The sequence below is a fragment of the Salmo salar genome, chromosome 09 (assembly GCF_965601325.2).
Source record: "Salmo salar chromosome 09, fSalSal1, whole genome shotgun sequence".
Taxonomy (NCBI): domain Eukaryota; kingdom Metazoa; phylum Chordata; class Actinopteri; order Salmoniformes; family Salmonidae; genus Salmo; species Salmo salar.
The window spans coordinates 133,177,027-133,191,801 of NC_138299.1; the positions used below are offsets into that span (position 1 = coordinate 133,177,027).

At 42.5% G+C, this 14,775-nt stretch overlaps 1 protein-coding gene across 1 annotated transcript; it reads left to right on the forward strand.

The window, feature by feature from the left end:
• The first annotated feature begins 5,774 nt into the window (after positions 1-5,774).
• LOC106612859 (scavenger receptor class F member 1-like) lies at positions 5,775-14,404 on the forward strand. The gene is made up of 13 exons (XM_014214436.3): positions 5,775-6,749; positions 6,971-7,032; positions 7,153-7,254; positions 7,436-7,703; positions 7,883-8,146; positions 8,367-8,585; positions 8,752-8,880; positions 9,058-9,164; positions 9,327-9,435; positions 9,699-9,823; positions 12,356-12,493; positions 12,638-12,827; positions 13,033-14,404. The coding sequence occupies exons 1-13, from the start codon at positions 6,649-6,651 to the stop codon at positions 14,078-14,080; spliced, it is 2,862 nt and encodes a 953-aa protein (XP_014069911.2). The 5' UTR covers positions 5,775-6,648; the 3' UTR covers positions 14,081-14,404.
• The last annotated feature ends 371 nt before the right edge of the window (positions 14,405-14,775 follow it).

Sequence of the window (14,775 nt, forward strand, 5' to 3'; positions counted from 1 at the left end):
TGTGTGTATGTGTATGTTTGTGAGCTATAGGAAGTTATTGTGTGTGTATGTGTATGTTTGTGAGCTATAGGAAGTTATTGTGTGTGTATGTGTATGTTTGTGAGCTATAGGAAGTTATTGTGTGTGTATGTGTATGTTTGTGAGCTATAGGAAGTTATTGTGTGTGTATGTGTATGTTTGTGAGCTATAGGAAGTTATTGTGTGTGTATGTGTATGTTTGTGAGCTATAGGAAGTTATTGTGTGTGTATGTGTATGTTTGTGAGCTATAGGAAGTTATTGTGTGTGTATGTGTATGTTTGTGAGCTATAGGAAGTTATTGTGTGTGTATGTGTATGTTTGTGAGCTATAGGAAGTTATTGTGTGTGTATGTGTATGTTTGTGAGCTATAGGAAGTTATTGTGTGTGTATGTGTATGTTTGTGAGCTATAGGAAGTTATTGTGTGTGTATGTGTATGTTTGTGAGCTATAGGAAGTTATTGTGTGTGTATGTGTATGTTTGTGAGCTATAGGAAGTTATTGTGTGTGTATGTGTATGTTTGTGAGCTATAGGAAGTTATTGTGTGTGTATGTGTATGTTTGTGAGCTATAGGAAGTTATTGTGTGTGTATGTGTATGTTTGTGAGCTATAGGAAGTTATTGTGTGTGTATGTGTATGTTTGTGAGCTATAGGAAGTTATTGTGTGTGTATGTGTATGTTTGTGAGCTATAGGAAGTTATTGTGTGTGTATGTGTATGTTTGTGAGCTATAGGAAGTTATTGTGTGTGTATGTGTATGTTTGTGAGCTATAGGAAGTTATTGTGTGTGTATGTGTATGTTTGTGAGCTATAGGAAGTTATTGTGTGTGTATGTGTATGTTTGTGAGCTATAGGAAGTTATTGTGTGTGTATGTGTATGTTTGTGAGCTATAGGAAGTTATTGTGTGTGTATGTGTATGTTTGTGAGCTATAGGAAGTTATTGTGTGTGTATGTGTATGTTTGTGAGCTATAGGAAGTTATTGTGTGTGTATGTGTATGTTTGTGAGCTATAGGAAGTTATTGTGTGTGTATGTGTATGTTTGTGAGCTATAGGAAGTTATTGTGTGTGTATGTGTATGTTTGTGAGCTATAGGAAGTTATTGTGTGTGTATGTGTATGTTTGTGAGCTATAGGAAGTTATTGTGTGTGTATGTGTATGTTTGTGAGCTATAGGAAGTTATTGTGTGTGTATGTGTATGTTTGTGAGCTATAGGAAGTTATTGTGTGTGTATGTGTATGTTTGTGAGCTATAGGAAGTTATTGTGTGTGTATGTGTATGTTTGTGAGCTATAGGAAGTTATTGTGTGTGTATGTGTATGTTTGTGAGCTATAGGAAGTTATTGTGTGTGTATGTGTATGTTTGTGAGCTATAGGAAGTTATTGTGTGTGTATGTGTATGTTTGTGAGCTATAGGAAGTTATTGTGTGTGTATGTGTATGTTTGTGAGCTATAGGAAGTTATTGTGTGTGTATGTGTATGTTTGTGAGCTATAGGAAGTTATTGTGTGTGTATGTGTATGTTTGTGAGCTATAGGAAGTTATTGTGTGTGTATGTGTATGTTTGTGAGCTATAGGAAGTTATTGTGTGTGTATGTGTATGTTTGTGAGCTATAGGAAGTTATTGTGTGTGTATGTGTATGTTTGTGAGCTATAGGAAGTTATTGTGTGTGTATGTGTATGTTTGTGAGCTATAGGAAGTTATTGTGTGTGTATGTGTATGTTTGTGAGCTATAGGAAGTTATTGTGTGTGTATGTGTATGTTTGTGAGCTATAGGAAGTTATTGTGTGTGTATGTGTATGTTTGTGAGCTATAGGAAGTTATTGTGTGTGTATGTGTATGTTTGTGAGCTATAGGAAGTTATTGTGTGTGTATGTGTATGTTTGTGAGCTATAGGAAGTTATTGTGTGTGTATGTGTATGTTTGTGAGCTATAGGAAGTTATTGTGTGTGTATGTGTATGTTTGTGAGCTATAGGAAGTTATTGTGTGTGTATGTGTATGTTTGTGAGCTATAGGAAGTTATTGTGTGTGTATGTGTATGTTTGTGAGCTATAGGAAGTTATTGTGTGTGTATGTGTATGTTTGTGAGCTATAGGAAGTTATTGTGTGTGTATGTGTATGTTTGTGAGCTATAGGAAGTTATTGTGTGTGTATGTGTATGTTTGTGAGCTATAGGAAGTTATTGTGTGTGTATGTGTATGTTTGTGAGCTATAGGAAGTTATTGTGTGTGTATGTGTATGTTTGTGAGCTATAGGAAGTTATTGTGTGTGTATGTGTATGTTTGTGAGCTATAGGAAGTTATTGTGTGTGTATGTGTATGTTTGTGAGCTATAGGAAGTTATTGTGTGTGTATGTGTATGTTTGTGAGCTATAGGAAGTTATTGTGTGTGTATGTGTATGTTTGTGAGCTATAGGAAGTTATTGTGTGTGTATGTGTATGTTTGTGAGCTATAGGAAGTTATTGTGTGTGTATGTGTATGTTTGTGAGCTATAGGAAGTTATTGTGTGTGTATGTGTATGTTTGTGAGCTATAGGAAGTTATTGTGTGTGTATGTGTATGTTTGTGAGCTATAGGAAGTTATTGTGTGTGTATGTGTATGTTTGTGAGCTATAGGAAGTTATTGTGTGTGTATGTGTATGTTTGTGAGCTATAGGAAGTTATTGTGTGTGTATGTGTATGTTTGTGAGCTATAGGAAGTTATTGTGTGTGTATGTGTATGTTTGTGAGCTATAGGAAGTTATTGTGTGTGTATGTGTATGTTTGTGAGCTATAGGAAGTTATTGTGTGTGTATGTGTATGTTTGTGAGCTATAGGAAGTTATTGTGTGTGTATGTGTATGTTTGTGAGCTATAGGAAGTTATTGTGTGTGTATGTGTATGTTTGTGAGCTATAGGAAGTTATTGTGTGTGTATGTGTATGTTTGTGAGCTATAGGAAGTTATTGTGTGTGTATGTGTATGTTTGTGAGCTATAGGAAGTTATTGTGTGTGTATGTGTATGTTTGTGAGCTATAGGAAGTTATTGTGTGTGTATGTGTATGTTTGTGAGCTATAGGAAGTTATTGTGTGTGTATGTGTATGTTTGTGAGCTATAGGAAGTTATTGTGTGTGTATGTGTATGTTTGTGAGCTATAGGAAGTTATTGTGTGTGTATGTGTATGTTTGTGAGCTATAGGAAGTTATTGTGTGTGTATGTGTATGTTTGTGAGCTATAGGAAGTTATTGTGTGTGTATGTGTATGTTTGTGAGCTATAGGAAGTTATTGTGTGTGTATGTGTATGTTTGTGAGCTATAGGAAGTTATTGTGTGTGTATGTGTATGTTTGTGAGCTATAGGAAGTTATTGTGTGTGTATGTGTATGTTTGTGAGCTATAGGAAGTTATTGTGTGTGTATGTGTATGTTTGTGAGCTATAGGAAGTTATTGTGTGTGTATGTGTATGTTTGTGAGCTATAGGAAGTTATTGTGTGTGTATGTGTATGTTTGTGAGCTATAGGAAGTTATTGTGTGTGTATGTGTATGTTTGTGAGCTATAGGAAGTTATTGTGTGTGTATGTGTATGTTTGTGAGCTATAGGAAGTTATTGTGTGTGTATGTGTATGTTTGTGAGCTATAGGAAGTTATTGTGTGTGTATGTGTATGTTTGTGAGCTATAGGAAGTTATTGTGTGTGTATGTGTATGTTTGTGAGCTATAGGAAGTTATTGTGTGTGTATGTGTATGTTTGTGAGCTATAGGAAGTTATTGTGTGTGTATGTGTATGTTTGTGAGCTATAGGAAGTTATTGTGTGTGTATGTGTATGTTTGTGAGCTATAGGAAGTTATTGTGTGTGTATGTGTATGTTTGTGAGCTATAGGAAGTTATTGTGTGTGTATGTGTATGTTTGTGAGCTATAGGAAGTTATTGTGTGTGTATGTGTATGTTTGTGAGCTATAGGAAGTTATTGTGTGTGTATGTGTATGTTTGTGAGCTATAGGAAGTTATTGTGTGTGTATGTGTATGTTTGTGAGCTATAGGAAGTTATTGTGTGTGTATGTGTATGTTTGTGAGCTATAGGAAGTTATTGTGTGTGTATGTGTATGTTTGTGAGCTATAGGAAGTTATTGTGTGTGTATGTGTATGTTTGTGAGCTATAGGAAGTTATTGTGTGTGTATGTGTATGTTTGTGAGCTATAGGAAGTTATTGTGTGTGTATGTGTATGTTTGTGAGCTATAGGAAGTTATTGTGTGTGTATGTGTATGTTTGTGAGCTATAGGAAGTTATTGTGTGTGTATGTGTATGTTTGTGAGCTATAGGAAGTTATTGTGTGTGTATGTGTATGTTTGTGAGCTATAGGAAGTTATTGTGTGTGTATGTGTATGTTTGTGAGCTATAGGAAGTTATTGTGTGTGTATGTGTATGTTTGTGAGCTATAGGAAGTTATTGTGTGTGTATGTGTATGTTTGTGAGCTATAGGAAGTTATTGTGTGTGTATGTGTATGTTTGTGAGCTATAGGAAGTTATTGTGTGTGTATGTGTATGTTTGTGAGCTATAGGAAGTTATTGTGTGTGTATGTGTATGTTTGTGAGCTATAGGAAGTTATTGTGTGTGTATGTGTATGTTTGTGAGCTATAGGAAGTTATTGTGTGTGTATGTGTATGTTTGTGAGCTATAGGAAGTTATTGTGTGTGTATGTGTATGTTTGTGAGCTATAGGAAGTTATTGTGTGTGTATGTGTATGTTTGTGAGCTATAGGAAGTTATTGTGTGTGTATGTGTATGTTTGTGAGCTATAGGAAGTTATTGTGTGTGTATGTGTATGTTTGTGAGCTATAGGAAGTTATTGTGTGTGTATGTGTATGTTTGTGAGCTATAGGAAGTTATTGTGTGTGTATGTGTATGTTTGTGAGCTATAGGAAGTTATTGTGTGTGTATGTGTATGTTTGTGAGCTATAGGAAGTTATTGTGTGTGTATGTGTATGTTTGTGAGCTATAGGAAGTTATTGTGTGTGTATGTGTATGTTTGTGAGCTATAGGAAGTTATTGTGTGTGTATGTGTATGTTTGTGAGCTATAGGAAGTTATTGTGTGTGTATGTGTATGTTTGTGAGCTATAGGAAGTTATTGTGTGTGTATGTGTATGTTTGTGAGCTATAGGAAGTTATTGTGTGTGTATGTGTATGTTTGTGAGCTATAGGAAGTTATTGTGTGTGTATGTGTATGTTTGTGAGCTATAGGAAGTTATTGTGTGTGTATGTGTATGTTTGTGAGCTATAGGAAGTTATTGTGTGTGTATGTGTATGTTTGTGAGCTATAGGAAGTTATTGTGTGTGTATGTGTATGTTTGTGAGCTATAGGAAGTTATTGTGTGTGTATGTGTATGTTTGTGAGCTATAGGAAGTTATTGTGTGTGTATGTGTATGTTTGTGAGCTATAGGAAGTTATTGTGTGTGTATGTGTATGTTTGTGAGCTATAGGAAGTTATTGTGTGTGTATGTGTATGTTTGTGAGCTATAGGAAGTTATTGTGTGTGTATGTGTATGTTTGTGAGCTATAGGAAGTTATTGTGTGTGTATGTGTATGTTTGTGAGCTATAGGAAGTTATTGTGTGTGTATGTGTATGTTTGTGAGCTATAGGAAGTTATTGTGTGTGTATGTGTATGTTTGTGAGCTATAGGAAGTTATTGTGTGTGTATGTGTATGTTTGTGAGCTATAGGAAGTTATTGTGTGTGTATGTGTATGTTTGTGAGCTATAGGAAGTTATTGTGTGTGTATGTGTATGTTTGTGAGCTATAGGAAGTTATTGTGTGTGTATGTGTATGTTTGTGAGCTATAGGAAGTTATTGTGTGTGTATGTGTATGTTTGTGAGCTATAGGAAGTTATTGTGTGTGTATGTGTATGTTTGTGAGCTATAGGAAGTTTTTGTGTGTGTATGTGTATGTTTGTGAGCTATAGGAAGTTTTTGTGTGTGTATGTGTATGTTTGTGAGCTATAGGAAGTTATTGTGTGTGTATGTGTATGTTTGTGAGCTATAGGAAGTTATTGTGTGTGTATGTGTATGTTTGTGAGCTATAGGAAGTTATTGTGTGTGTATGTGTATGTTTGTGAGCTATAGGAAGTTATTGTGTGGAAGACAGAAGTACAGTACACAAATAAACTTGCAAAACACACTGCTCACCTCTTCCCAGAATCTCTCAGTATGTGGTGATATCTTTAAAAAGCCTTACTGAGGCAGATTGAATGGGAGGAAGTGGCTCTAACTTCCCCAGGAAAGAGGGAGAGGAAACGGACGGGTTTGGACCGCTCAGTCAGGCATTACTGGGCCTACAACTACAAGACTAATGATTGACGAGAGCTAGGCTGGGCAGAAAGACAGACAGAGGGAGAGAAAAAAAAGAGAAAGACTGACTTCCAAGACCACAGAGCTGGGCTGGGGAAAAAGAAAGGTAGAGAGAGAGAGAGAGAGAGAAAGAGAGAGGAGAGGGCTTTCAATTTCCATTGTCCTCTTCTGGACTTGGGAAGAGAATAGTGAGAAAAAGAGGAGAAAAGGAGAAAGTGATTTTTCCGGGATAGGATTCTGGTGTTGGGACAGGCGTGAGTTGGACGGTCTGAGACCTTTTGTGGGCTGGTACGGACCTGGTTGTGGGGTGGACATGGGCCTGTTTCTGACGGGTCTAGGATTACTGCTCTGCTGTTCCCTCTCCGCCCCTCAGAGACTGGCTCCCTCAGGGAGAAATGTCTGCCAGGACCTCAGGTGATGACTACATTTTACTCTCACACCTTATTTTTCTCTCTCTCTTTCATTTTCTGCCTTTTCTATCAAGCAGTATATCCTTGCTTTATGAAACATTCTCAGAATCTTAATAATTGTAATCTTCCATTATTTCATGAAAAAACAGTCAAAAGAAATGTGACCCATAAAGAAACTTCCTACTATGCTTTATGGTATGTATTTTGTTTACCCTTCTCAAACAGGGATCCCTCCACTCTTGTCTGTTGTACTGGATGGAGACAACAGGGAGAGGAGTGTACTATACGTGAGTACCCCGTAGACAGTAAATTGTGGAAAACAGTCCAGGGCACACAAGAACAGGCTTTTCGTCTTGTTTAGGTAGTATTGTATAATTCAGTACTGTGTCTGTTGTTTGTGACTTTAGCTGTGTGTGATGGCGAGCGGGCCTGCCAGCAGGATGAGGTGTGTGTTTACCCAGGCGTCTGTCGCTGTCGACCTGGCTACTATGGAGCCAACTGCAAGACACGTAAGTCAAACCAACTCTGACGTTTAAGTTACATAGGCTATGTCACTCAAACAATATATTTTTAACACAACAAGAGTTAATATAGTAACTTTGGTAGCACTTTACATCCAGGAATAAAAGGGTAAGAACATTGTAATTAAGTGGAAACTACGGAAGTATTACAACCTGTCTCCCTCTACAGGCTGCCCTCCAGAGTTCTGGGCACCGGACTGCCGTGAGCTGTGCAAGTGCCACCCTCACGGGCGCTGTAACCCTGTCACGGGCGAGTGCACATGCCTCCCCAACCGCTGGGGGCCACTCTGCCAGAACGCCTGCAGATGTGGCCGCCACGGGCACTGTCACCCTGTGCACGGCAACTGCACCTGCGATGAGGGCTGGTGGACGCCCACCTGTACCAAGCAGTGCCAGTGCTACCCAGGCACCTCCACCTGCGACCCACTGACCGGCAGGTGAGAGAGAATGAGTTTATTTACAGTGGAAGGCATTAGTTAGCTTAGATATTCATTTCTTGATGCAATTTAGCCTGCAATTTACAAATTAAAAGGGCAGTGTCACACACCATATTTTTCAACACAATCGCTAAAACACAATAGAAATATATGTTTTGTTAAAAAACGTTGGTTGGCAGGTGTCAGTGTGCCCCAGGGTACTGGGGTCAGAAGTGCAGCCTTCGCTGTAGCTGCTACATATCGTCGTGCCAACAGAAGACGGGGGCGTGCGAGTGCCAGAACGGGTGGTGGGGTCAGACGTGTGATCGCCAGTGTAACTGTGACCTGAAGCACAGCGAGTGTAATGCCGTCAGCGGGGAGTGTGTATGTCAGCCTGGGTACAAGGGAGCCGTCTGTAATGAACCGTGTGGACCCGGGGAGTATGGCAGCAGGTGTAAACTGAGGTAAGCGAGTGTATATGGATATTGCAGTGGTGCTTTGGATTACATGATTGGGATGGTACTGCCTTGTCATTGTGCTGTTGATCAATATGGATGATTGATGGTTCGGGCAACCTCTGAGCACTTTAAGTAGGTTTGTACCTGTGTCTATCCTGAAATGGCTACAGTATGTATTCAGTTGGACTGTTCCATGGATGTCTCTCTCTCCTTCTCTCCTGTGTAGCTGTGGCCACTGTAAACGAGGCCAGTCGTGCTCTGTGGTTGACGGTGTCTGTACGGCCTGTGAGCCTGGGTGGAACGGCACACGCTGTGACCGGCCGTGCAGTCGGGGTTACCATGGAAACCACTGCCAGGAGGCGTGCCCACGCTGCAGGAACGGTGAACCATGTGACCCCAGGACGGGGGCGTGTTCACAATGTGATCCAGGATGGACCGGATCCAGGTGTGTGTGTGTGTTTGATGACTAACTACCAGTGAAATGTATCTGAGACCTTTAACAGTAATTCCCAGACATGACAGTGTCAATGATACCGAAGAGGTTCAGCGTTTTCTTCCATTTCTGACCGTTTTGTTGTCCGTCTGTTACCTGGGCCACTGTTTGTCTGCAGGTGTGACAAGCCATGCTCTAACAGAACATTCGGGGACACCTGCCGCTTCCTGTGCAGCCCCTGTTTCCATGGCCACTGTGATCACGTGACAGGAAGTTGTGTCTGTGGGCCCGGGTTCCAGGGACAGAGGTTCTGTTCGAATACTGTTAAAATGCATCTTTCCTTTCTCCCTTCCTTGAAGTAATCACTGATGTGAACAATGGTTCAAATAAATAGGTGTCTCTAATACAATAGTGTCTGATTTAGACATCTTGCTGTTTGTGTATCTGGCTGTCACTAACAGGTTTCTCTCTGTTGTGTCCCCAGTTGTAACATCACCTGTCCAGACCAGCTGTATGGCTTTAACTGTTCCTCTGTCTGTGACTGTGAAGAGGGCTCCGCCTGTCACCCAGAAACGGGAGCGTGTCCATACAGTATGCACTACTCCTATTGGATACAGCTCTAGTTGGTTATTAATGTGTAGTTAATGATAAGTAAAAGTAGATGGGTCTATGGATTCAAATATTTTTTCTCCTCAAGAAGGAATATGTGAGGTTGAATCACATTTGTTTATGTGTGGGTGTGTGTGGTGTCAGGTGGTCACAGGGCTCTGATCGCTGGTCTCCTGGTCCCTCTGATCTTGGTGCTGCTGGGTCTGGTCTGCTGCTGCTGCTGCTGTGGAGGACCTACTGACGGCAAAGACAGGTGTGTGTGTGTGTATGATTCTGATGGCAAAGACAGGTGTGTGTGTGTGTATGATTCTGATGGCAAAGACAGGTGTGTGTGTGTGTGTGTGTGTGTGTGTGTGTGTGTGTGTGTGTGTGTGTGTGTGTGTGTGTGTGTGTGTGTGTGTGTGTGTGTGTGTGTGTGTGTGTGTGTGTGTGTGTGTGTGTGTGTGTGTGTGTGTATGATTCTGATGGCAAATGCAGGTGTGTGTGTGTTCCTCTGACCTTGCTGTGGTCCTACAGGGTAGCAGTGGGTGACGGTGGTACCTCTGTCCGTATGAAGCATCATGTGTATAACGTCCTGGCCAACGTGAGCTCTGCTGTACCCTGTATCTCTGTCTGGTCCTCTGGGCTACCCAGAGTCACAGGTCAGTCCAATATCACACTACAGATCATATCATGTGTCTGTATGTACGGTACCATTCAAAGTTTGGACACACCTACTCATTCAAGGGTTTTTCTTCATTTGTACTATTTTCTACATTGTAGAATAATAGTGAAGACATCAAAACTATGAAATAACATATGGAACCATGTACTAACCAAAAAAGTGTTAAACAAATACAAATACATTTTATATTTGAAATTCTTAAAAGTAGCCACCCTTTTCCTTGATGACAGCTTTGCACACTCTTGGCATTTTCTCAACCAGCTTCATGAGGTAAACACCTGGAATGCATTTCAATTAACAGGTGTGCCTTGTTAAAAGTCAATTTATGGAATTTCTTTCCTTCTTAATGCGTTTCAGCCAATCAGGTGTGTTGTAACAAGGTAGGGGTGGTATACAGAAGATAGCCCTATTTGGTAAAAGATCAAGTCGATATTATGGCAAGAACAGCGCAAATAAGCAAAGAGAAATGACATTTCGTCATTACCTTATAAGACATGAAGGTCAGTCAATCCAGAAAATGTATTCAACAGCGGTCGCAAAAACCATCAAGCACTATGATGAAACTGGCTCTCATGAGGACCTCCACACGAATGGAACACCCAGAGTTACCTCTGCTGCAGAGGATAAGTTCATTAGAGTTACCAGCCTCAGAAATTGCAGCCCAAATAAATGCGTCACAGAGTTCAAGTAACAGACACATCTCAACATCAACTGTTCAGAGGAGACTGTGTGAATCAGGCCTTCCTGATCGAATTGCTGCGAAGAAACCACTACTACAGGACACCAATAAGAAGACACTTGCTTGGACCAAGAAATGTGAGCAATGGACATTAGACTGGTGGAAATCTGTCCTTTGGTCTGATGAGTCCAAATTTGAGATTTTTGGTTCCAACCGTCTTTGTGACACAGAGTAGGTGAACGGATGATCTCCGCATGTGTGGTTCCCACCGGTCCTTTGCTGGTGACACTGTCAGTGATTTATTTAGAATTCAAGGCACACTTAACCAGCATGGCTACAACAGCATTCTGCAGCAGTACGACATCCCATCTGGTTTGTGCTTAGTGGGGCTATCATTTGTTTTTCAACAGGACAATGACCCAACACACCTCCAGGCTGTGTAAGGGTTATTTGACCAAGAAGGAGAGTGGTGGAGGGCTGCATCAGATGACCAGGCCTCCACAATCACCCAACCTCAACCCAATGGTTTGGAATGAGTTGGACCGCACATTGAAGGAAAAGCAGCCAACAAGTGCTCAGCATATGTGGGAACGCCTTCAAGACTGTTGGAAAAGCATTCCAGTTGAAGCTGGTTGAGAGAATGCCAAGAGTGTGCAAAGCTGTCATCAAGGCAAAGGGTGGCTACTGTGAATGGATCAGCTTGTCCAAAACACCCTAACACAGGCGGGAGGCAAAACATGAACAGACCAGAGGCAGTGGTTGTGATTCATTTTCTTGTGATTGTTTACTAAACAGGTTTTCTGTCACCCAACAAAATAATTCCAGTAGAGGGTAACGTCCAACGCTGTCACCAGCGTAACAAAACAAATAAACATAAACTAAACAGTTGACCAAAAGGCCGTGGCCAAAAAGGGAACGCAAAACAACAAACGGTTACTCCTGTCTTTAGACGATCTTCTACACATAATAGTTACCGGAGGAACGCTTCTCTCTACCTATAGCCTGCCTTGGTTAACAGAGAGACAAGGTGCCCTAGGAAACAAAGCTTTCTCTGAGGTAGGAAAATCTGACGTCCTCACAGGTTTCTCCTCCCAATCCTCCCCCAGCTCCTGTCCTGGCACACCTATATTGAGGAAGACACAAAGCAATTAATGGGCCCAGGTGTGTACTAATTGGATTTACACTGAGTACCTATCCCCTGTGGAGTACCTATCCCCTGTGGAGTACCTATCCCCTGTGGAGTACCTATCCCCTGTGGAGTACCTATCCCCTGTGGAATACCTATCCCCTGTGGAGTACCTATCCCTGTGGAGTACCTATCCCCTGTGGAGTACCTATCCCCTGTGGAGTACCTATCCCTGTGGAGTACCTATCCCCTGTGGAGTACCTATCCCTGTGGAGTACCTATCCCCTGTGGAGTACCTATCCCCTGTGGAGTACCTATCCCCTGTGGAGTACCTATCCCCTGTGGAGGGTGCTGTCGTGTCCTCTACCCCCGGCTGGTCACTGAACTCTCACACTACTTTGAAGAATCTAAAATATAGTTGTTTAACACTTTTTTTGGTTACTACATGATTCCAAATGTGTTATTTCATAGTTGAATGTCTTCACTATTATTCTACAATTTAGAAAATAGTAAAAATAAAGAAAAACCCTTAAATGAGTAGGTGTGTCCAAACTTTTGACTGGTACTGTATGTAAGGAAGAAACTCCAGTACTTGTTGGATGCTCTCAAGGTTTTTCTCCATGCACCTGGAAACATGAGAGGTGTGCATGCTATACTTATTACAATATTATGACAGTAATAATAATAAGAACTTCTCTCTCCAGTGTCCCACCACGACCCTGAGCTGACGTTCAACCACAGTTTCATAGAGCCTCCCTCCTCAGGCTGGGTGACGGATGGATCCTCCTTCGACAGTGATGAGGAGACCGGAGAGGCTCTCTACTGTGTCCCCCCCAGAGAAGGTAATCAGTGTGTGTGTGTGTGTGTGTGTGTGGTGTGTGTGTGTGTGTGTGTGTGTGTGTGTGTGTTCAACCCTTTGTGCTTCGTTGACTCCCTATTTTCACTCTCTCCCTGTCCCTCCCTTTACCCCACTCTTCCTCCCTCAGACATCCCTGCAGTGGCGGGCGGTGAGTTCCAGGAGTTCCAGCATGAGATGAGTTCTAAGTGTAACATGTTCCCCGACCCCTCTGCCTTCAGCGTTAGTGCAGAAGACATGTCCCTCCCCTTTGGCATCCCCCGCACCTCCAGCAACGCCAAGTCCAAACGCCCCTCCGTCTCCTTCGCCGAAGGCACCAGGTAACACCAGGTCGCAGTCATCATGATGAGGACATTGGACACTACACACACCACGCGACACTACGCGGCACTTCAATTCTCTTTTTAACTTGTCTCTGCAAAGTTATAGTCATTGCAATTGTCTTGTGATTGTTTTTAATGTTGAGAGTTTGTCAAATTAATTTCCTCTTGGGGATTAATAAAGTTCAATCTCACCTCATCCCAGGTTCAGCCCCAAGGAGCGCCGAGGCTCTGCCCAGGACCTGACTCCCGGGGCCCCCCGCACCAAACCTAAGTCCCCCTGGGGGGTCCTGATGCTGTCAGCCCTCCAGGCCCATGGAGGGAAGGCCTCAGAGGGGGAAGAGACAGAGACAGGTGAGGGGGGTGTGGATGGATGTGGAGGTGGGACTGGACCATTGGAAGAACTAGGATCCTGTGGTGAAGCAGGGGACCCCGATGTGGACAGGTACCCTGCCACCCCGTCCCAAGCCATGTCTACTCTGCAGGTGCCTGGAGCAGTAGTAGGAAGAAGACGCACCATATCCAATGCCGCTGTTAACAGAAAGGGTGGGCAAGCACCAGGGTCCACATCCGATGGCCAGAAGGCAGAGATAGATAAAGGGATGGACAAGGTGACCACAGTGTACGTGACAGTGGGGAAGGCGGGGGTGGGGAGGCCCCTGTCTAAACTAGAGCTCCCCAGCTCGGATGGCCCGGTACAGGCCATGCTACGCAGGCTAAGCAGCCTCCAGAGACATAAAGACCAGGAGGGGGGAACTAGGTCCAAGGGTAAGATCCCGGGGGCGGAGGGGATCACCAAGCCACCCAGGAGGAAGCTGGGGACTAGGGCCAGTGTGTGGGAGCAGGGGGGTCCTGTAGGGGAAGGCGTACCTATGAGGAAACCCAGTAGGAGGAAACAGCACGTTCACCACAGCTCGCCTGCTGTCATGGGAAACACTGATGATGGCACTAACACTCACCCCCCACCTGAGGGCGCCAATGCCACTATTACGCCTACGAGGCCCCTGTCCTCCATTTTGAAAAGCGTGCCAGAGGTCACTGGGTTAGAAGTCAGGGGTGAAAGGTCAGCGGTGAGAGGAGAGATCGGTGACCCTGGGATGCAGACTGAGACTGACAGTGGATATCTAACAGTCGGGCCAGCTGGAGTTGTAACCGACGCTGTTAGTCTGAGTGAAGTCGCCAATGACGGAGTGGTGGCCAGTGTGGACGATGGAGCTAACCTATATGAGAACGTGATGATTATGCATTCCTAACTTCAGATGCTAATGACTGTGCTGCTCTGTCTCCTCTCACAATTTAGTATGTAGTTTGACTACCAATGAATGAGGAATTTGGAAACTAGCTTAATAATGTACTTAAGTTAACAGTTGAGTCTGACATTAACTAACTTTACAATATTGAGTTTACCATTTTATGAATTACAATATGTACATGATGGTTCTGTACAATATGTACTGTATGTATGTATATCATACAACAATAGGATAATGTTGAAATCGCCTTACCAAATAGTAATCGACACTGTAACTGCCATGTGTGAAACAACTATGCAAATTAAAACAAAAAATGCATGCTCCCATCTGTGCACTTTGTTCACTTTGGCTTGTCTGTCATCACTAGGCTAAGCTGCTAACGTTAGCCATCAAGCTAACAAAGTTTGTCCCAGATGAGTTTTACGATGAAGCCCTCTTTGTCTGGAGAAGTAAATGAATGGTTCCAGCGCTGTAGGAGCTGTATCTACTACGCTTTGTTTCAGGACAAACTGGATCACACAGAGTTCCAATGTGACAATTGTTTGCTTGCCGGGGATTATAGGCTTGAGGTGTCTTCCTTCATCACTCAGGTAGCCAGCCTACGTAAGATACTGGGGAAAATGCAGAATCGAATGTTTACCATTTCTACGCCGGTGCTGCACGGCGTTCGCGCATGTTGGATGCATCTCTATCTT